The sequence below is a fragment of the Dermacentor albipictus genome, unplaced genomic scaffold (assembly GCF_038994185.2).
Source record: "Dermacentor albipictus isolate Rhodes 1998 colony unplaced genomic scaffold, USDA_Dalb.pri_finalv2 scaffold_14, whole genome shotgun sequence".
Taxonomy (NCBI): Eukaryota; Metazoa; Arthropoda; class Arachnida; order Ixodida; family Ixodidae; genus Dermacentor; species Dermacentor albipictus.
The window spans coordinates 924,488-944,452 of record NW_027225568.1 but is presented as its reverse complement, the minus strand read 5'-3'; the positions used below and the strand labels follow the sequence as shown (position 1 = coordinate 944,452).

The 19,965-nt window shown below is 48.6% G+C and overlaps 1 protein-coding gene across 1 annotated transcript in view; it reads right to left on the bottom strand.

Moving 5' to 3' along the window:
• Positions 1-4,722: 4,722 nt before the first annotated feature.
• The window catches only part of LOC139051782 (uncharacterized), a 75,475-nt gene continuing 60,232 nt past the window's right edge, over positions 4,723-19,965 (bottom strand). Inside the window, exon 4 of the mRNA XM_070528773.1 lies at positions 4,723-4,953. Within this exon, the coding sequence (XP_070384874.1) occupies positions 4,723-4,953 (231 nt within the window). The remainder of the gene's footprint in view (positions 4,954-19,965) is intronic.

Here is a 19,965-nt window from a genome sequence, read left to right as displayed (position 1 = left end):
CGTCGAGCCTGATCACTACGTCGCGCACTGCAAGCTCGTTGTACGACTTTGTTTACACTGGGCGCCTCCGATGCTTAGCCGCCATGCTCGCCCGGTGAATCGATGTGATGACGCCACCACAGTGTTCCCTCGTGGTATAATGCGAAGCGTACTAAATTACAAATTAGTCTAATGCACATTCAGTGTACATGTTGTAAGCTTTAAAATGCTTCTATACTACTTCAAACTAACTAATAATATCGTACTAAATGCGTTTGTTTTATAACTCGCTTGTGCATGTAATGCACTCGGTGGAACGACAAACAAGTGAAAGAAGGCACGACCATGCACCGACGGTATGATCACGTGAGCCCCAGTTTGTCGACCGCCCAGAAGGCAACGCCCAAGGAATGATAGCCAGCCAGAGTGAATCTAGATAAACCAATGAAACTGGAGGCTTGTCGAAAGATAAACTGTGTCTCGGTACCATTCGTGCTTTCATCTTGGGGTGTCGCCAGAGCTCGTGAAGATCCCGAGTTTCGCCAAACTCGGGGCATCCTGCATAGCACCCCTGCTCAGAATTCACGTGTATGTGATGGAGTTCTCGTCTGCGACGCACACGCGAAGGATGGCACAAGAAATCACGAAGTCGACGGCTTCAAATATTTTTTTCTACGCTCTCGTAAACACAACGCACACTTCCTGCGCTCCGTCTGTTTCTGTTGGCGATCTCGCACACTGATGAGGTCTGGAAGGGTACACCGGCTTGCTGCTTTCGATGACTATCTCCGTGGGTGCCAGATAACTCTAGTAAAAATCACAAAAAGGAGAAAAAAGTAGACTGTTTCTGACGCGGCTATAGCTTAGGCCTTACATCCCCGCTTCGCTTTGCTTCGAGCATGCGCCATGTTTGCTGTGATGACAGCCGAACCGTCCGCCTCGGGCCAGCCAATAAGAGAGGAGCAGGCGTGCGGACGGGAAAGTTGCAACCGCTCCTCGCTCACCAGTAGAGAGCCATCGGCACGCGAGCGAACGAGGGCGGAACGGACGGGCGGACTTACCATGTACAGTCGCGGACAGAATAAAATGGACCACGGGATCTCCGAAAACGTTCAATTCCCGAGCAGCCTGTAGCAGTAACCAGTAAAACTGCCCACGACAAAGTTGTTAGCATATTCTAGTTGAGGTTCAAAATGCAAATACCAGATTGCGTTGTGAGGTTGCGGAGATATTCAGCTTTTTCTTAGATTTCATGGTCCATAATATTCTGTCCGTGACTGTGCGGGCCCTCAGGCGCTGCAGCGCTTCCGCCGCAGTGGCGTACTTGCGCGGCCTTAGTTATAGTTAGTTAGAACGCTTTAGTTATACGTTTCGCGTAGCGAAGCGAACCTTTCGTAGTTGTTGCGCCCCCTGGCCAAATTCAGGGTAATGAAAGAAAATAAAAACACCTTATGATCACTCTTATACAGTAAAACGTATATGTGTATATATATAACTATTTCTCCATGAAGTATCTGGACCTGCGCTTGTAATGCGCTACCGGTCCATTTTATCCAATGGAAAATAAAGCGCCGTCTTGGGGAACACCACGTGTTAGCCAGCGCGCTTGCTTTTTGCGTCCAATCCACTCCGTTCTGACGCCAACGCTAGCCAAAGCGCTGCGCGGCACGCTCCGCTGAGGGAGCTTCTGACTGGACCGTGTTCCTCGCTCCGCCTTGCCGCTTACGGCTAAGCGGACGGCGCATGCGCATTCGCGCTTCCGCTCCACTTAACTGCTTAGCGGAGCGTAAACACGCTCAACTAAAGCTCTCTAATGACAGCCTCGAACAAAGAAGTTGAAGTTTTGATCGAGCAAAGGCAATGACAGTCTGAAAAATCTGTAGGTAGTATTACTCAGCGAAATCTGCTAAGGAAATTGCGAGCAGAACTGTGTCGAAAGCCGGAGAGGAGTAGTACCTATGAGCTTAGCAGCGCGTTCATAGGGAAAATGGAAGTGTTAGCTGCTAGGCTAGGCTTTAGTGGCAACACAGGCCGTTGAAGGCCGTATTGAGAGCGACGAGACAGCTAGTCCAGCTGTGAAAGAATTGGCAGTCACCGTGAGTGTGTGTCGCAGCAATTGTAACGAGGACGTAAACGAAGTTAACAGTACTGCTTGCCTGACAGACACGAGCACCTATGTCGAGTCGGGGTTGTGTAGCGATTTGCAGCGGGAGCTGGACAATGTAGAAGAGGGCATTTCGCAGGAGTGCGAGCTGTGTAGCTCGAGTAAAGACTGCTTCATTGTTGCAGAGTAGGTTAAGCGGTCCACCAGTCGAGGCAAACAGAGAGATGATTTAAGTACAAGTAACTCAGACTGTGCGGGTAGGACCGTAATCCAGGCCGACGAGACGTGTAACGGTCAGAACGAGGCGCGAGCAGATCATTCGAAAGTGAGCACTAAGAAGAAGCGTCGGAGAAAGAAACATTGTGAAGGTCGGCATGCAGTAATCAATGTAGAGCAGCCGAAGACGACGAAAGGTGCAAACAGCATGAGCGCCCGGAGTGCAAGGCAAAGAAAGGTGGGATTGCCGTTGTCGATTCAAACACGTCCGGGCCACGAAATAAAACGAGTTGATGTTGAGCACTTGTTAGCGTCTGTCACGACTTCTGGAATAGTTGAAAGTTTGCGTCCTTCCTGTGCACCTGTGTCTTCGTCCACGTTTTTTACGCTGGTCGTCAAGGTTGCATCTTTGAACCAGGTGGCCCAAAGAAAAGGTTTATTGTAGCAAATTTGTAGTCCTCTAAGCTCTGCCCTTATGTGGACGATATAGGCTTGATGCTGAAGTAAGCTGCGTGAACCTCAACGCATTGACAACGTGCCATTTTAGAGATTTGTCGCTCTGCCTGAAGAAGAACCTGGTACTTTTTCAAGCTCAAGCACTTTTCGTATTTTTTGGGCTTCCTGGTATCATGCAAGTCTGCAAAATTTTGAAGAGCGAAGCATGGTGAAAACCCGCATTCCTTATGATTGGCTTCGGGTCCTAGTTTCCGAATATGCGACCCCTACATCGCCACTCACTCTTTCGCCAGCCACGGGAGGATGATGGAGGCATCAACGGAATACCTTTGCAAGAAAGCACGAGCCTTCCTTTCGCCAAAGAAGATTCACCACATGCAGGGTTCGTCTGTGAAGGTTGTGGGGGCGAGTCCACTTCCTCCGGACGTCATAAAAGTTTTGGAAATAGGACCAAAGTTCTGTTTAGAGCCATCATGAGGCATATGGGAAGCCTTGTTGGTGAACAGGACAAAGAGCGGGCCATAGGCGACGGAGTGGAATGCCTGCAGCACACGGTAAGTGAACGTTCGCCCAATGGTCCACCGCTTAGGAAGATCGTTAAATACATACAGTCAGAAAGAAGGCCTTACGGTGATTCATTCTGACGAAGGAGGATTGCTGGTGGTGCCTCAAGGTATGTTGAACGAAAAAGCCGCTGAATCAATGTTCAAGAACTTCAAGCCTACGAAGGACTTCAAATCGAGTAAGCGGAAAAAAGAAACGGGAAAGTTCCTAAAGACTTTTAGTCTTCATTGATCGGAAAGGCTGCCTAATAAGCTCAAGGAACTACACTGGAAGCGCTTTTCGCTGGAAAAACACACAAGCCGGGGTGCACACTTCGGCTCATAGTTTCGGAGAGGGGTACTTGGCCGTTCAACCTGGAGAGCTACATTCAGAAGCATTTGAACACCCAGACAATCAACGATCGATTCATGGTCATGGTCAACTCTTGCATCAAGAGCGTCAACGGGGTGGTTTATCAAATGCCTTTGTTATGAGGAAGGGTGTACATAGGAAAGACTGGTGGGCGTTTCAACGAGAGAACAAGAAAACACGATTTGGTGGTGCGCAGCATAACGGGGGGGGGGGGGGGGGGCGGCTGTATTCTGGCATGTGTGAAACTGTACCCACTCTGGATTCCCGACATCAACAAGACATATTAGGTAGCAGCGCAGTAATATAAAAGCCGAGCAGTAGCCACCCTTACGCATTGCCACTGGTACTAAGCCAATCGCTTCAAATTGTTTGGTTGATTCGTGGGTTTTAACGTCCGAAATCAACACAAAGTGGAAGGCTGCGAAATATTTCGACCACCCGGCGTTCTTTAGCGTGAACCAGGGTCCACGTAGAATATTGTTTTATTCTTATACGTCCGTCCTCCTGGTAATTAATTGAACGCGTGATCTCTATCTAGGCAAGCATAATAGCGTCTCAACCATCACGACCGGCAATAATATCGTTAGTAAAAGAAGTCATGCATACCGTGAATGAATCTCGAATATCTCATTTCTTGTAACAGCTCATAATAAACAAGAATTTCTAGGTACACATTCTATGATTTCTGCATAAAACTAACCAGTCTTGCGCATACAGAGTTGCTAGTCGATGAAATATGACGACTATCTACATGCGCATGCATCCATTGGCAGCTGAAAGTGGGAGTGGGAAAACGGAAAGAATGATCGCAAAATGATAACACATTTCCCATCACTCTCAATTTTCTAGCGAACAGCATAAACGAACGCACAGTGGAACTGGAAGCAACACAACCAGCATCCCGTGACAGCAATTATATATATATTTTAATTTGTCCGCATATATGGAGTTAAGCTTATTGTGAAGACAAACGAAAATGTATTCTGCGACAAAATCCTGATAATTTTCAGCTTGAGCGACGTTGCGTGTCCATTTCTGGTTTTATTTTGTCATCACTGCTGGCGTCGACGCGCAAAGATGGGGGCGAACCGCTGCGGTGGCCCGACCGCTGGCGGCTGCGGCGTCGGGAACAGTCGGCGTAGCAGTTGCTGCAGGCTGAGGGTGTTGTTAAGCGCCCGCTGCTGGAACAGGGCCTGCTGGTTGGTCGCATCTGCGCCACCAAACAGCGGCGGGAACGTCACGCCATTCCTTCCGCCAACAGCTGCATGCGACCCCAGCGCCAACTGCAATAGATGGGCGCGAGTGTTGCGATAGAAGGGTTCGTAATAAAGTTGACGTGTGTAGTAATCTGGGTCAGCTGGTTGCTGTTCCTGAACAACAAAAACGAAGAAAGCACGAAATACAATTTAAAAAGCAAATTAAATTCTCGGGTCTTATTTGTCGAAACCACTGTCTGGATTGGGGCGTGCCGTAGTGGGGGACTGCGTGTTAATTTTGGCTGCATCATTTTTTTAACGTGCACCTCAATCTAAGTAAGCTATCGTTTTTTTTTTCATTTCGCCCTCATCAAAGTGCAGCTAGCCGCGATGAACTCGAGCTCAGAAGCGCAGCTCCATAGCAACGGGGCTACCACTACGAGCGAGCAAAGGCAATTGATGCTCTACACAATTAGCGGCAAATGTGCTGTTACGCCATATACATCTTAAGACATCAGGGTGGCTGAGCGCGCAATACATCTTATTGTCCGGTTTTATACCTAGTTCATGCGTACATGCGGCGATCATCGGAAAAAAAAATTAATAATTTTCATGTCTACAGCAAACACTGTGGATACATTGATACCCCTGATCTCATGCGCTGCTACAGACAACACTCCACCTCGAATTCAGGAAGGAAACCAACGAGGAAGACCTGTTGGAAGAGAAAAAGAAAACCTCCCTTTAAGAGCCAGCAGGCTGCAGCGACTCCTTTAGCTATGGACCTAGTGCGACAGCACGGCTCTTCGAACACCTACAATATTGCGGCCCAGCACTGTCTCGCAATGGAGAACGCCATATTGTTTGCTCGCTTGGTTGCTTGTTCCTCAAATAAATTCAGCTCACCCACCACAGACGAACGGCCAAGCCGACCGCTATGGTTGATTAGGGGAGGGGGGTTACGCTGTGAGAAAGTTGTCTACAATATTATTTATGCAAACAATTACAAATTTTGTGATATCGAATAAAGGAACACGTTTCGATAAATTGTGCCGGCAATTCATGGTGATCGCACACGACTTCGTCTCTGCGTGATACAGTGTTCAGTATTTAAGTTTAAAATACATGACATCTTATATATGACGTGTGATAAACGACAATAATCTCCGCGCTGGGCGTGAGGTCGCGGGATCGAATCCCGGCCACGGCGGCCGCATTTCGGTGGGGGAGAAATGCGAAAACACCCATGTGCTTAGATTTAGGTGCACGTTAAACAACCCCAGGTGGTCTAAATTTCCGGAGTCCTCCACTAGGGCGTGCCTCATAATCAGAAAGTTGTTTTGGCACGTAAAACCCCATAATTTAATAATCTCCGCGGGGCAGTTTTTTAGCCTCTGTGAGTTGTTATAAAGGCCTCGCATTATGCATCTCGGACGCGATAACATTTTTCTACGTCAAATCTCACGATTGAAATAATGGACTGGCCTTGCGTGATTTGCGCAAGCAGAAATAATTATACCCGGTACCTTTAGGTGCTGATATAAAGGGCACTTAGTATTTGCAAGTAGTGTCAACTATTAGGTTGCAAACTCAGGAAGATTTCATTGTGACACTGTTCTTCACCGTGACACATACGATAATTTCGATGTTGCTTTTGGCCAAGCGCCTGATTCTTTGTTCATTTTTCGTTTTCTGGGTATGCGCCGTGTTTAAAGTTCGCATTTGGGCAAAAGGCATGGTTCGAACCGCCAACGCTATTTACACTACCGTCCATGCTCAGAGAAAGGAAACATCGTTTGGCATGTGAGTTATGTCGAAACGAAGCGAGACATTTGTATCAGTGATAACTGTGTTGCTCGGCGTTGTACTAAACATCAATTCATTGGTTGTATGTTACAAAGAACTTGCACTAACGCAATTTTACTTCCGTTGTCTGCTGTTTGGGCACGATGGAACCTTCCTTAAATAAGGTGATTCTGTACGCTCTGAATAGAGATAGTTGCAAGTGAGTCTCATTACTCTTTTTTCGTTACTTTACATCATTTAGCACCCGCCGTGGTTGCTCAGTGGTTATAGTGTCGGTCTGCTGAGCACGAGGTCACGGAATCTAATCCCAGCCACGGCGGCCGCATTTCGATGGGTGCGAAAACGCTCATGTACTTATATTTAGGTGCACGTTAAAAAACTCCAGGTGGTCGAAATTTCAGGAGTCCTCCACTACGGCGTGCCTCATAATCAGAAAGTGGTTTTGGCAGGCGAAACTCTATAATTTAATTTAATTTTTTCCCCTAATTGTACAGCACTTTTCGGGCAAAATTTGCAACTAGAAGCAAGAGGCGCATGTAGATAAAAATTAAGCGATCTTCTAAGGGAGGGAGCCAAAGCAACAGCCAAACAGGGAGGAAAAGCGAAAAATGTTTGTGAAAATATTTATGGATCAACAGCTTTTTATTTAAAAAGGAAGAAGAGAAAACGCCGCTGGAAGTGCAGAATAATTCCGTGTGTTTTGAATGACACTTCTACAGTTTTCAATCGAGCCGCCTGACGTAGCCACTTCTCTGCTGTGCTATTGGGGGTGTTTTTCTAACCTTCCGCGCTGAGCGCAGTATGTATAGAACCGCAGCGTCCTGCGGCCTACGCGGTTGTACGGGAATGGTGACCACGCGTCGTTACGCAACTTCCCAAATAACAGCACGAGTCAGTTGTGGAACTTGGTAGAGCAGTAAACGAGGGATCCAAAAGAACTGTGATTGTTCCGCAAATATACATTTCGTTATAATTCTTCCAGAGCTAATTAAAAAAACACTAGTAAGAATCTTTATTTCACACTTTCGCTTGTTAACTTGTTCTTGGCAAGTTCTTCTTGCGCATCTTTCATGTGCGAGTCCGTTTGATGTAATTCTTTGTTTGCTCACATGCGTACTTGTGAGATACACGTTATTTCAATTCTCTTTTGCGGGTTTGCGTGTCTTTATGGCGAATGGTGGGCATTATTCACATTTGTACTAGTAAAAGTACCCCTCCCCCCCCGTCATTTGCATAGAAAAGTTACCTTGGCTTGCCCCCCCCCCCCCCCGAAAAAAATCCTGCGTACGTGCCTGCCGAGAGACAATGGGAAGAGTTATTCGCCTACGTGAGAGTGGTGAGCATCGCTTATGTTGTGACGGCCGTAACGACTGCCGAAGACAGCAATAAATGTGACATAGGAAAGCCGCCTTCTTCTTCAATTACTTATTTGCTAGCGTGTGTGTGAGAAGAAACTGACTAGTACGAATGTGCACACATCGGCTCCCGCTCCTTTAACTGCTTTCGGTTGGATATTTGTGGTTACTGTGTCTGAACATTACGTCATTCTATGCGGTTTGTTCTGAGGATCACGCCTACACCTCCCTTTTCTCGGTGAGTAGTCCTATTGCCAAATTTTCGGAGCTTTTCTGTCAGACCACGCCGAACGGTCGCTAGGCCTGACCAGCTTGGTCTACTCTCCCGGCAAAAGTGCTGCGTAGGGGACTCTGCCCCCGTGCTACCGTGCTTTTGCTACAAGATGTCGATGCGAGTTGAAGTCGAAGGGGAGTACGTTACCCCCGAAGAGTGCCTTGAGTCCGGATGGACCACGGCCATTTCAAAGCGCAAGCAACACGGTGCGCTCGTGCAAGACGGGTACGTAAGGTCGGCACAATGTGGCCGCGTTTCCGACGAAGGCGTCTTTGCTTTCTTTAGGTCACTATCATCACACCCTCGCCGGCGGGAAGAAGCGTCTCGCCACCGCATCGAGACTACCCCGTCTACCGAGGGAGCACTATAGAATCATTGTTAGACCTCGAGGTGGCCAAAACGTCAAGAATGTTAGCCAAATCAAAGTGGCCCAAGCCCTGGCGGTGGCAGCACAACTAAGTCTGGCTGAGATTGCCGATGACATTGTGTCCCAACCATATGCTGAACATTCTCGTCGTGAGTACGCCGGCCGAGAAGAACGCCCGAGCATATTCTAGAATCGAAGCAATCATAGTCGAGATGGCCAGCTATGAGCTCAGCTCTTACTTGGCCGCACCGGATAACGCGTGTAAGGGGGTCGTCAGAGGCGTCGACCTGGTCTTTAATCAAGAGCAGCTCAGCAGCATGATTGTTCAAACAAGAAACCCCAGAGCACTGGAGCTCAAGCACATAAAGACCACTGCAACGGTCGTCATTCTCTTCGACAGCCTGAAGGTGCCCCACTGCGTCATGTGTAGGCCCAGTATGTTACGGTGTACGCTTTACCGTAGACAAGCGGATGTATGCTACGCATGTGGAAGGTTAGGCCACCGTGCCGATGTCTGCCCGGCGCCCGAGGACGTGATTTGCAGAAGTTGCGAGAAGCCATCCCCGTCCAAGGATCACACATGCACCCTCAGGTTGCGCAGTGTGTGGAGGGCCTCACCCTACAGTGGACAAGCTGTGCAAGCAGCGATTCCAAGTACCATATGTGGTTCGCAGAAGAAGACGCGAAATTCAGCTTGCCAAACCACCTGCGCCAACCGGTGCCAACCAGGCGCGCAGTCGCAGCAGATCTACGTCGAGAGCGCCACGCTCTTCGTCCAAGAGCAGGCGCTTCCGCTCCAGGGAGCGCTTGCGATCCAGGGGACCACCTGCTGGGGAGAATCGCGGGGTCATATGTGTCAAGGACTGTGTCACGGGAATGTCACTCACGGTAGTGAGGAAAGTATCACCACTGCCACAGCATGGCACAGCTAGGATTTCACAACTCGTGCGCGAAAACGCTTTACTGAGGAGCGCCTTTGAGCTTTTTAAAGCAGAGGTAGATGAACTAAAATTAGCGGCCACGTCGCCGCATTCACAGTCGGCTCCCCCATTGGGCTCCCCCATTGGGATCTCAATGGGCGTAGACACGCCCATTGAGATCCCGCCGGAGACGCCTGTTGCCGGGCGCCCCAGTATAAGAAGAGAGCCCTGTCAAAGCCCTTACGAGATGAGGGACTGAAAGAGCTCAAATTTGAGTTTAAGAAATTTAAGACCAACATGAGGTTTCAGACCGAATTGAGGAATATGCTCATGTGCCTTGGCGAGGCGTTCTGTGCTCTGAGCGTGAGGGTCGGAATGCTCGAATCCGCGGTCGGTATTGGATCATCGGGTTCGGCGGTTAGAGATCCGCCGCAGGGGAAAGTACATTCAAATTATGAATCGTGAAGGGTCGACTTAGTAACATCGTAATTTGGCAATGGAACTGTTGTGGATCCCAGCCTAAGAAAGCGGTTCTTCATCAATTAATTAGATTTCATCCTAACAAGCCACACATTATCCTACTCCAAGAAACGTTGACGGGCTCATTCACCCTATCGGGCTATAGGTCTCACTGTCTTTTCGGACAGGATAAAAGGGGCCTCTGCACTTTTGTCTTGAAGAAGTTCACCACCATAGTTCACGATCTTTCTTTGAACCACCATAAAACTGAGCACTTGTTAATTGAGGTCATACCACGCGGGCAGCTTAGGAACAGCCTCTTCATCCTCAACATCTACAGTACTGCTAGGGACATGAGACAACGCTTCACGTTGTTCATATCCAAGGTAGTCGCAAAGGCGGGCGAGGCCGCACTCCTAACTGTCAGCGACTTTAATGCACCGCATCAGGAGTGGGAATATCGCCACACTAATGCAAAGGGTTGAGATCTATGGCAGGCGGCTTTGGACCACAACCTCAATCTAAGCACTGATCCTTCGTTCACTATAAGCATTGGCAATTTATGCTCCAGAGACACCAGACCTCGCCTTTGTGGCCAACTCAGGGTCGGTAACCTGGCACAACCTTAATGAAAGTCTCGGTAGTGATCACTACATTCTCGTCGCCTCGATGGAAGTACAGAGCAGGCCCCAAGGGAGTTCAACTTCACGGATTGGGACCTTTTCTGCAAAATCAGGGAGGAGGCTGCTGAGGACCGCCACTCACCGGAATCTTTCGACCACTGGGTAGCACAACTCAAAGAGAATGTGGCTTTGGCCACCAAGTCCCTAGTTCCAGATCTTAAGGTCGACAGGATGGACAGCCGTCTAGCGCACTTGCTCGAAGCTAAGAACGCCCTTATAGTCAGGTGGAAAGGACAGAAGCTCGACCATAGGCTCCACAAAAAGGTGCTAAGCTGAATCACGGGATTGAGGAGTACTGTCAGACGCTCTTTGGGCAACAGTGGGACGAGGTCTGTAGCTCGGTTGATGGCCAGATGCGCACGGGGGGCAAGTGGAACTTGTTCAAGCACGCGCTCAATGAAACAAACTAGATATCCAACCAGAGGGGAGCGATCAACAAAATTCTCCATGTGGCCAAACAGGAAGACTGAGACCAAGAAATACTCGAAATACTCGCGCAAAAATATCTGCCGCTTGATCTCTCATGTGACGCCGACTATCCTCCTTATAAGGCTTCGCACGCGGAGCCTCTAGACGAGCCTTTTAACACGGCTGGAGTGAGGGAAGCCCTTATGCGACTTCCCTCAATGGGCGCTTGGCCTCGGGCCCGGACGGGATCTGTGATAGGCTCCTTCGAAATCTGGATGATGCCTCCATACAAACTCTCGCGGACGAGATTAACAGGGTGTGGGTACAGGGTGTTATCCCGGAATCGTGGAAACGCGCCAGTCATCTTTGTCCAGGAACCTGGACGCCCCCTGGGTCTGTTTACTCTCAGACTCATATCGCTTTCATGCTGTACAGGCAAGTTGGCCGAATACGTCAATAACACCCGCATTTCTTAACACATTGAAGAACACGGTCCCTTTCCACATAACATAATTGGCTTCTGGCAGGCACTGAATTCCAACCCAGGGTTCCATGAAGTTGAAGCGGTTCTGCTAGGGACATGAGACAACGCTTCACGCTGTTCATATCCAAGGTAGTCGCAAAGGCGGGCGAGGCCCCACTCCTAACTGTCGGCGACTTTAATGCACCGCATAAGGAGTGGGAATATCGCCACACTCAGATCATTAGCGTTCAGATAACAGATGTCAGGGCAATTCTGGGACTTAACCTGGAGAAAGCCTTTGACAATCTCTCGCACATGCGTATCTTCAAATTCATCTCTAGTTTTGACTTGGGGCATAGATTCCATGCATTTGTCAGCTCCTTCCTCAAAAACAGAAAGGCAACAATTAAGATAGGAGATCTCGAATCAAAACCCCTCGTACTTGGCTCCAAAGATAGTCCACACGGTTCGGTGGTCTCACCGCTTTTACTCAACATTGCTCTCTGTGAGCTTTACAAAAGGCTCGCACAATTCGACGGCATACATCATACCCCTTACACCGACGACATCGCCGTCTGATGTACGGGGGGCAGCGAGGGTAAAGTAGAGGAGGTACTCCAACAGGCTGTGGATTACACCGAGGCCTTCCTTAGTGGAAACGGATTCCGACTCCCTCCGAGCAAGTCGGAACTTTTGCTGTACAGATCCAAGAGAACGGGTGTCAAACCTAAGGGCTGGGTCTCCCTCTCCGACGTCAATATAAACCTTCGCATCAGCTCTGGTCATATCATACCTAGGGCAGAGGTCATCAGAGTTCTTGGCATGCTCACAGACGCTAATGACACTAATGGGCAGACCATCAACAAGATCACAGCTAAAACGGAAAGCATGGTTCACCTTATCACTAGAGTCTCCAACTCTTGAGGCGGCCTCAGGTAGGACAGTTTACTAAGGTTGGTCCACCCTTTTTAATGAGCAACATTACTTACGTTGCTGCCATGCACTGCTGGCAGAGTCATGAAAAGACTAAGCTCAATCTCCTGATCCGCAAGAGCATCAAGAGAGTACTAGGGATCCCTTCGCGTACTAGAACGGACCGGCTCGTGCAAGTGGGTATTCACAACACGTTGGAAGAGATAATTGAGGCACAGCTATGGCTCAGATGGCCAGGCGCTCCTCCTCGGCCCCTTGGTAGGAACATGCTGGCGTCTTAGGGTGTAGTCCAGCTCTACAAGAGAAACACCCACATCTCAATAAGGAGCAAAGGGCTTACATTACGGTCTCTCCTTTTCCCCACAATGTGCACCCACAGCAATGCGGGGAGGCGGAGGGCTACGGGCGAAGCCCTGCTCAAATACGTTCGTGCAAACCCGGAGTCTGCATGCTTCGCAGACGCGGCGCAATACGATCCATCGGCCAACATCTCGGCCGTTACGAACACAGGCAGAGTTTTCATTCTTCCGGGGGGTGCGGGGGTGCAACCAGCTTTCCGAACCCCATATATATGTATGTATGTATGTATGTATGTATGTATGTATGTATGTATGTATGTATGTATGTATGTATGTATGTATGTATGTATGTATGTATGTATGTATGTATGTATGTATGTATGTATGTATGTATGTATGTACATATATATATATATATATATATATATATATATATATATATATATATATATATAATTCTTGCACTAGAGGAAATTTCGTGTGACTTCGAAGAACTGAGGGATGAAGTGACGGCGTTATATGAGTGTATAGAAGACCTCATAGTAGCAGACAGTTAAATTTCACAGCCTCAGCGCTCTCGGTGGTGTAATCATCCTTCGTTCAATCGTCGCACACTTGGCTATCACTAATACTGCTTAGCCTTTCCAGCGAAACTGCAGCCTCTCTTTATATATCATTTTAATATTTTCAGTGAGTCCCAGTATAAGCGCTGCTACGTATGAATGCTGTTCATTTTAATTTCGAGTGCATCCAGGTTGGCCTCATTTCGGTTACTGAGTGAATTAGTGTTCCCCAACTATCATGCACCAAGGCTTTCAAAAAGAGCTGTTGGGTTACTCGAAGGAAACCTAGTGCATATTGTTTCCAGTACAGTGGCATAGCCGCCAGTAAATATTTACTTACAGAGACCTAATTCGGTAATTGCAAATAATTATGTAATTCGAGTACTGTCCTAATTTTTATAGTCTCCATGAGGCATTGGTAGGCACCCAAAATTACATCTAAGTGCTGTGTTTTCAGGGACGCACTAATTGCATAATTTTTCTTCCGACTGGCAACGAAACCTCAGGAAATATGAAAAATACCATGTGACTGGGCTCCCACCCGCATCATAAAGCAGGGCCCCCAAATAAGCTGATTGAAAGCAACTGCACTGCATGTCACAAGCCCGAAGAGACAGCGCATCACCTCGATAATGGCAAGGAAAGAGCACCAATAGCAGATTTCATGGTTTCGCAGCTGTTCCTTCCTCTCATTTCTACGTTAGACTTGTTACCGTCTTTCAAGGCCAACTGATCACATTTATAACAAAAACCCTTTGATAGCGCGGCCACAGCGCCGCTCTGATTACGCACGAAATGCGAAAAGCAATGGAATAGGCGCAGAATGATTAAAAAATCCCGGCTTTGCTCGCACCATATCAATAGGGCGCGCGCGAAGCTATATTTTGCGCCAGAAACTTCTGCCAATCTGTCTGTTCCATAAGATGTTTCATCATCCACACCTGCGTAGCGAATTAATCCCTTCCCCACGTCACCTATCATCTCGATTAGATCATGCCTACAAGGTCGGTGTCCCATTTTGCAGAACTAACGCTTTCTTCCAGTCATTTATACCTCGCACAGCGGCAGAGTGGAATCACCTTCCCGCACTGACAGCCACCATCAAAGATTACCAGCTTTTCAAGAACGCCTTAGCTAACATTGTATAAGTAGACACACTTGTTATTTTTTATTGCAATACTTCTCTTCCTTGTATCACATTTCCTATTTTTTCTTGTTTTGTATGCCTGTAACCACTCCCCTCTCCAATGCCAATGGCCCTGAGGGTACACGAAATAAGTAAGCTCCGTTGAATACCAGTGCTGCCTAGAGGACGTGTTTGAATAGGTCTCCTTTTGCGGGTACGCAGTACTGTGTCCGTTTTATCGCTTCTTTAGTGGCTTTTTTGATGACCGACGCCGGAATCCTACGGCAGAGATCCGTTATCCTTGCCTTGAACTAATCTGACGATCACCTGAATCATGTACGCACGATCTTTCACATAACCTCAAAGAAATAAATCAAGTAGAGAGAGGTCAGGTGACCTAGCCGGCCAATTTACAGGCACTTTCCTTCAAATCTATTCCATGAAACGACGCATCCAGCCAGTTTCATGCTCGGCTACTGCCGTGTGCTAGTGCTCCATCTTGATGATACACAGAAGTGGAAGACGTGACAGCGGGACTTCGCTGAGAAACTCATCCTCCACTCATTCAAGTATTTCGTCCATGTAACCGTATCCAGTCAATGTGTGATTGAAGAAAGTGGGACTGGTTATAGTACGGGCGTAATTTCCGCACCACAGACTGAACGACCACTGGTACTGGTGCCGAGTGCGCTTTCCCAGCGTGAATTGGAGTCACTCCAATAGTGTGCAATACGTTAAGGTTACTTGCCCGTTTCTGCAAAAATTGGCTTCATCTGCGCTCATGATGATGCTCAAAAAGTTCGGTGACTCATCGGCTTTTGTGAGCACCCAATCCGAAAAATCTAGACGATTTTACAGGTTCCCATCTTACAAGCATAGGTGGTGGTTAAGGTGGTACGGGTGAAAGGCCGTCATTTAGAATCCTCCGAATTGATGACTGGGAAATTGATACCTGGGCGGCTAGGTCCCGCACGCTAGCATGAGGGTTTGAGGCCAGAAAAGCTAGAACATCCATGCGTATGCACTAGGACTCAAAAATGGAGTCCTCCACCGCTGTTTATTGAAGCTGCTGGTTTGTCTCAGCTTTCATAATGTCTCACGATAGCGGATGCATTTGGCCTCCCGCCATACTTCCATGACAGATATATATATATATATATATATATATATATATATATATATATATTAGTCATATCATAAGAAGCCAACAAACAGTGACACCCAGGACAACATAGGAGAAGTTACTTGTGCTTAATAAATGAAAATAAAGAAACTGTGAATTATGGAAATTAAAGTGGATGAAAAAAGAACTTGCCGCAGGTGGGAGCCGAACCCCCAACCTTCGCCTTTCGCGTGCGATGTTCTACCAATTGAGCTACCGCCGCGCTGTTTCCCCTTCCACTTTCTTGGGTATTTATGTGTCCTAGTAATTTCCATTAATTTATAGGTTCTTCATTTCATTTATTAAGCACAAGTAATTTCCGCTATGTTGTCCTTGGTAACAGTGTTTGTTGGCTTCTTATGATATGACTATATATATATTCGTGGCCTTGCTCTGCACTGCAATCTGCACTGCACTGCTGTCTCAATTCGCTTTTCCGGGCATAAGCGTCGTGGCAAAAAAAAGAAAGCATCCGTGCTCTTTATCTATGTTAAGACAACAGCTATAACAGCTTGTTTCCAACTAATACCAAACGCGACATGTTACTTCGGCCAGGGCGCGTCAGATAAGGCACTAGCTCGATCGCGATGTTTTGCTTTATTTCCTTTATTTCGTTCTGGGTAACTCAAAAGGAGCCTCTTCAAGGCGCTGCTTTATGATCCGGGCGGGAACGCAGTCACGTGGTATTCTCCATATATTGCGGGGCTTGCTTATCAGTCAGGAAAAATTTATTGGCAATTAGTACATCGCTGAAAATACCGCAATTAGATGTCCCTTGGCTGGCCTTCAAATGCCTCAGTTGCGATTTCATAATCAGGATAGTACGTCTCGCGTTAGATAATAACTACAATTACCTAATTCAAACTCAGTACCGAAAAAATTAGTGGCAGCTCCAATCTACTGAAAACAATATGCACTAGGCTTTCTTCCAGTAACGCATTGCTCTTTTTTTTTTTACAGCGAAGTTGTATACCTCTAACATTCAAGGAAATTTTCGTGTCGTTGGCGTGGTTAGCTAAAAACTCCCCATACGTGGGCCTCTTCCCGAAGATAGTGCAATACATGGCCGACCCATGGCAGAGTATATGCAGGCGTTAAACACTCCCCAAACCTGTGCCGATCACGATGATAGTCCCATACCGGGCTCACCCGCGGCGGAGCTGAAGCGGCGTTAAGCACTCCACATACGTGCACCGGTCCTGAAGATAGTGCAATCCCGGGCATACCCGCGGCGAAGGCGAAGCCAGCGCGAAAGGGAAGGTGAAAGGTTTCCCAGAAAAAATGAGTACATAATGGTTTTCAAGCCTCCGAATTCGAATATCGTATCGAAATTGAGCGAAAGAAAGCGCAAATGTATTTTATTTCGACGAAAAGTGCAGCAGCGGACACGCCCAGCTCGCGCGTCTCGTTTCCGCCTGTGATTGGTCGGTGCGCCTCGTGACGTCAACTCTAGTAACCTACCGCTGCCGCTACACATGCAGCGCGGTGCCAGGTAGTTTGGTGCTGTTTTTCTGAGACGGTAATGGAAAATTTAGAGAGACTGCGTTTTTCTGAGGAGTTCGACGTTACTTCCTACATGTACGAGCCGATTGCGAAGAGCTGGCCTCTCGAAGAAGCAAACGATGCTGGTGCGAGCAGTGCTTTCGACGCGAACAAAAGCAAAGTCTTGGGATTTCCTCGTGTTGGAAATGCTCTTTGGTGAGTATGTTTTTTGCAAAGCGATCTAGTGATCTCGCCGATCTTTCGCCGATCTAGTGAGCTCGTTTCCGGTCAAACAACTGTAGTGTTGTGTTCCTGCATGCCTCCTCGTGGAACGTAAGCGGGGATGCGATCGTCGGCATTTGTGCGCTGTCCAAAGCTGTCGGTAATCTACAAAGACGGTTTAAACGCGTGAAAAGCTTCCCGGTTCATGCAGTACGTGTAGTGACCTTCATCTGTTGACTACCGCTCACGTTGACTACCACTCACGTTGATTACCACTCATGTTGACTTCCACGCACGTTGACTGCCACTCTACATACACACAGACGCACCAACAAAGGAATGCAGGGTCGATCGAAGCAGATTACGATGGCACGCACGCAGGTCAGGCAAGCGCGGTCAGGCACGGTCGCGGACGCTGCGAAGGAACGAAACAGTGTTGACGTCACAACACCGCGGTTGCCGGTCTCCGCTCCGCTCGCTCACTCAATGGGGGGGCGGAGCTACAGCGCAATTTCAGCCGACGATTACGTCGCTCCTAATTGAAAAAAAACCCAAATTTTACCTACATGGTTTATAAGGTTCCTGCATCCGTATATGAGCGTCTTATTGAATTCGACAGACTCTTCAGCATCCCTTTAAGCACCCCAAGCAAACGTCGGGCACTTTCAAAGGTAATGCAATAACGGGCCAACCCGCGGCGGAGGTGAAGCAGGCGTTAAGCAAACCACTCCCCGTACGTGGGCCGATAGCGAAGGTATTGCAATGCCGGGCCGACCACGGTGGAGGTGAAGCAGGCGTTAAGCACTCCCTATACGTGGGCCGATCCCGCAAATAGTGCAATACCGGGCCGACCCATGGCGGAGATGAAACAGGCTTTAAGCACTCCCCATTCGTGGGCCGATCCCGCAAATAGTGAAATGCCGGGCCGACCCATGGCAGAGGTGAAGCAGGCGTTAAGCACTTCTCATACGTGGGCCGATACTGAACTTAGTCCAATGCCGGGCCGACCGCAGCGGAGGTGAAGCAGGCGTTAAGCGCACCCCATACGTGGGCCAATCCTGAAGATAGTGCAACGCCGGGCCGACCCGCGGCGGAAGGGAAACAGGCGTTAAGCACTACCCATACGTGGGCCGCTTCCGAAGTTAGTGCAATACCGTCCCGACCCGCGGTGGAGGCGAAGAAGGCGTTAAGCACTCCCCATTCGTAGGCCGATACCGAAGGTAGTGCAATGCCGGGCAGACCGCGGCGTAGTAAAGCAGGCGTTAAGCACTCCCCATTCGTGGGCCGATCCCGAGATAGTGCATTACCGGCCCGATCCGCGGCGGAGGTGAAGCAGGCATTAAGCACTCCCCATTCGTGGGCCGATCCCGCAAATAATGTAACGAGGGGCCAACCCATGGCGGAGGTGAGGCAGGCGTTAAGTATACTTCCCATACGTGGGCCAATACCGAAGGTAGTGCAATACCGTCCCGACCCGCGGTGGAGGCGAAGAAGGCGTTAAGCACTCCCCATTCGTAGGCCGATACCGAAGGTAGTGCAATGCCGGGCAGACCGCGGCGATGGTAAAGCAGGCGTTAAGCACTCCCCATTCGTGGGCCGATCCCGCAAATAATGTAATGACGGGCCGACCCATGGCGGAGGTGAGGCAGGCGTTAATTACTTCCCATACGTGGGCCGATACCGCAGGTGTGTAATGCCGGGCCGTCCCACGGCGGAGGTGAAGCCGGCGTTGAGCACTCCCCATACATGGTCCGATACCGAAGGAAGTGCAATGGCCGGCCGATTGCGGCGGAGGTGAAGCAGGCGTTAAGCACTCCCCATAGTGGGTCGATATCGAAGGTAGTGCAATGCCGGGCCATCCCACGGCGGAGGTGAAGCCGGCGTTGAACACTCCCATGGTCAGATACCGAAAGTAGTGCAATGGCGGGCCGACTGCGGCAGAGGTGAAGCAGGCGTTAAGCACTTCCCATACGTGGGCCGATTCCGAAGTTAATGGAATGCCAGGCCGACGCGCGCCGAAAGTGAAGCAGGTGTTGAGCACTCCCCCGTACGGGGGCCGATCCCGAAGATACTGCAATGCCAGGCCGACCCGCGGCGGAGGGGCAGTTCGCCATTAAGGGGACCGCGTACACAACTTCGCTGGTCATCGTTCTACATAGAGTGGAAAGGTACTGTTTTTAATCTTGGTGCATGATAGTTAATTGGGACACCCTGTATATATTTGTGACATTTGTGACATTGACATTGATATTTGTGACATTTGCATACAAGGGACGATGTTTCCATCCCTAATCATGTTGTAAATTATTAGAAATATTTTTTTCATGAGTCGTTAGCATTTATTTTTGGAAATAGAAGCGTTACTGAGGCACACAACATATATGTGCATTTCAGACGCCAATGATAAGACTCTGCCGAAGCGGTCACTAAAGTCTATAGGTTTTTTTTAATGGTCAGAAAAAGCACGCAAAGCAATTTCAAGCGTGATGAACATACAGCAACATATTCATTTGCTAGGCATAGGCTATCCATACCTTTAGAAATAATTTTTAACTCGCTGCCTCCGTTGGATTGGAT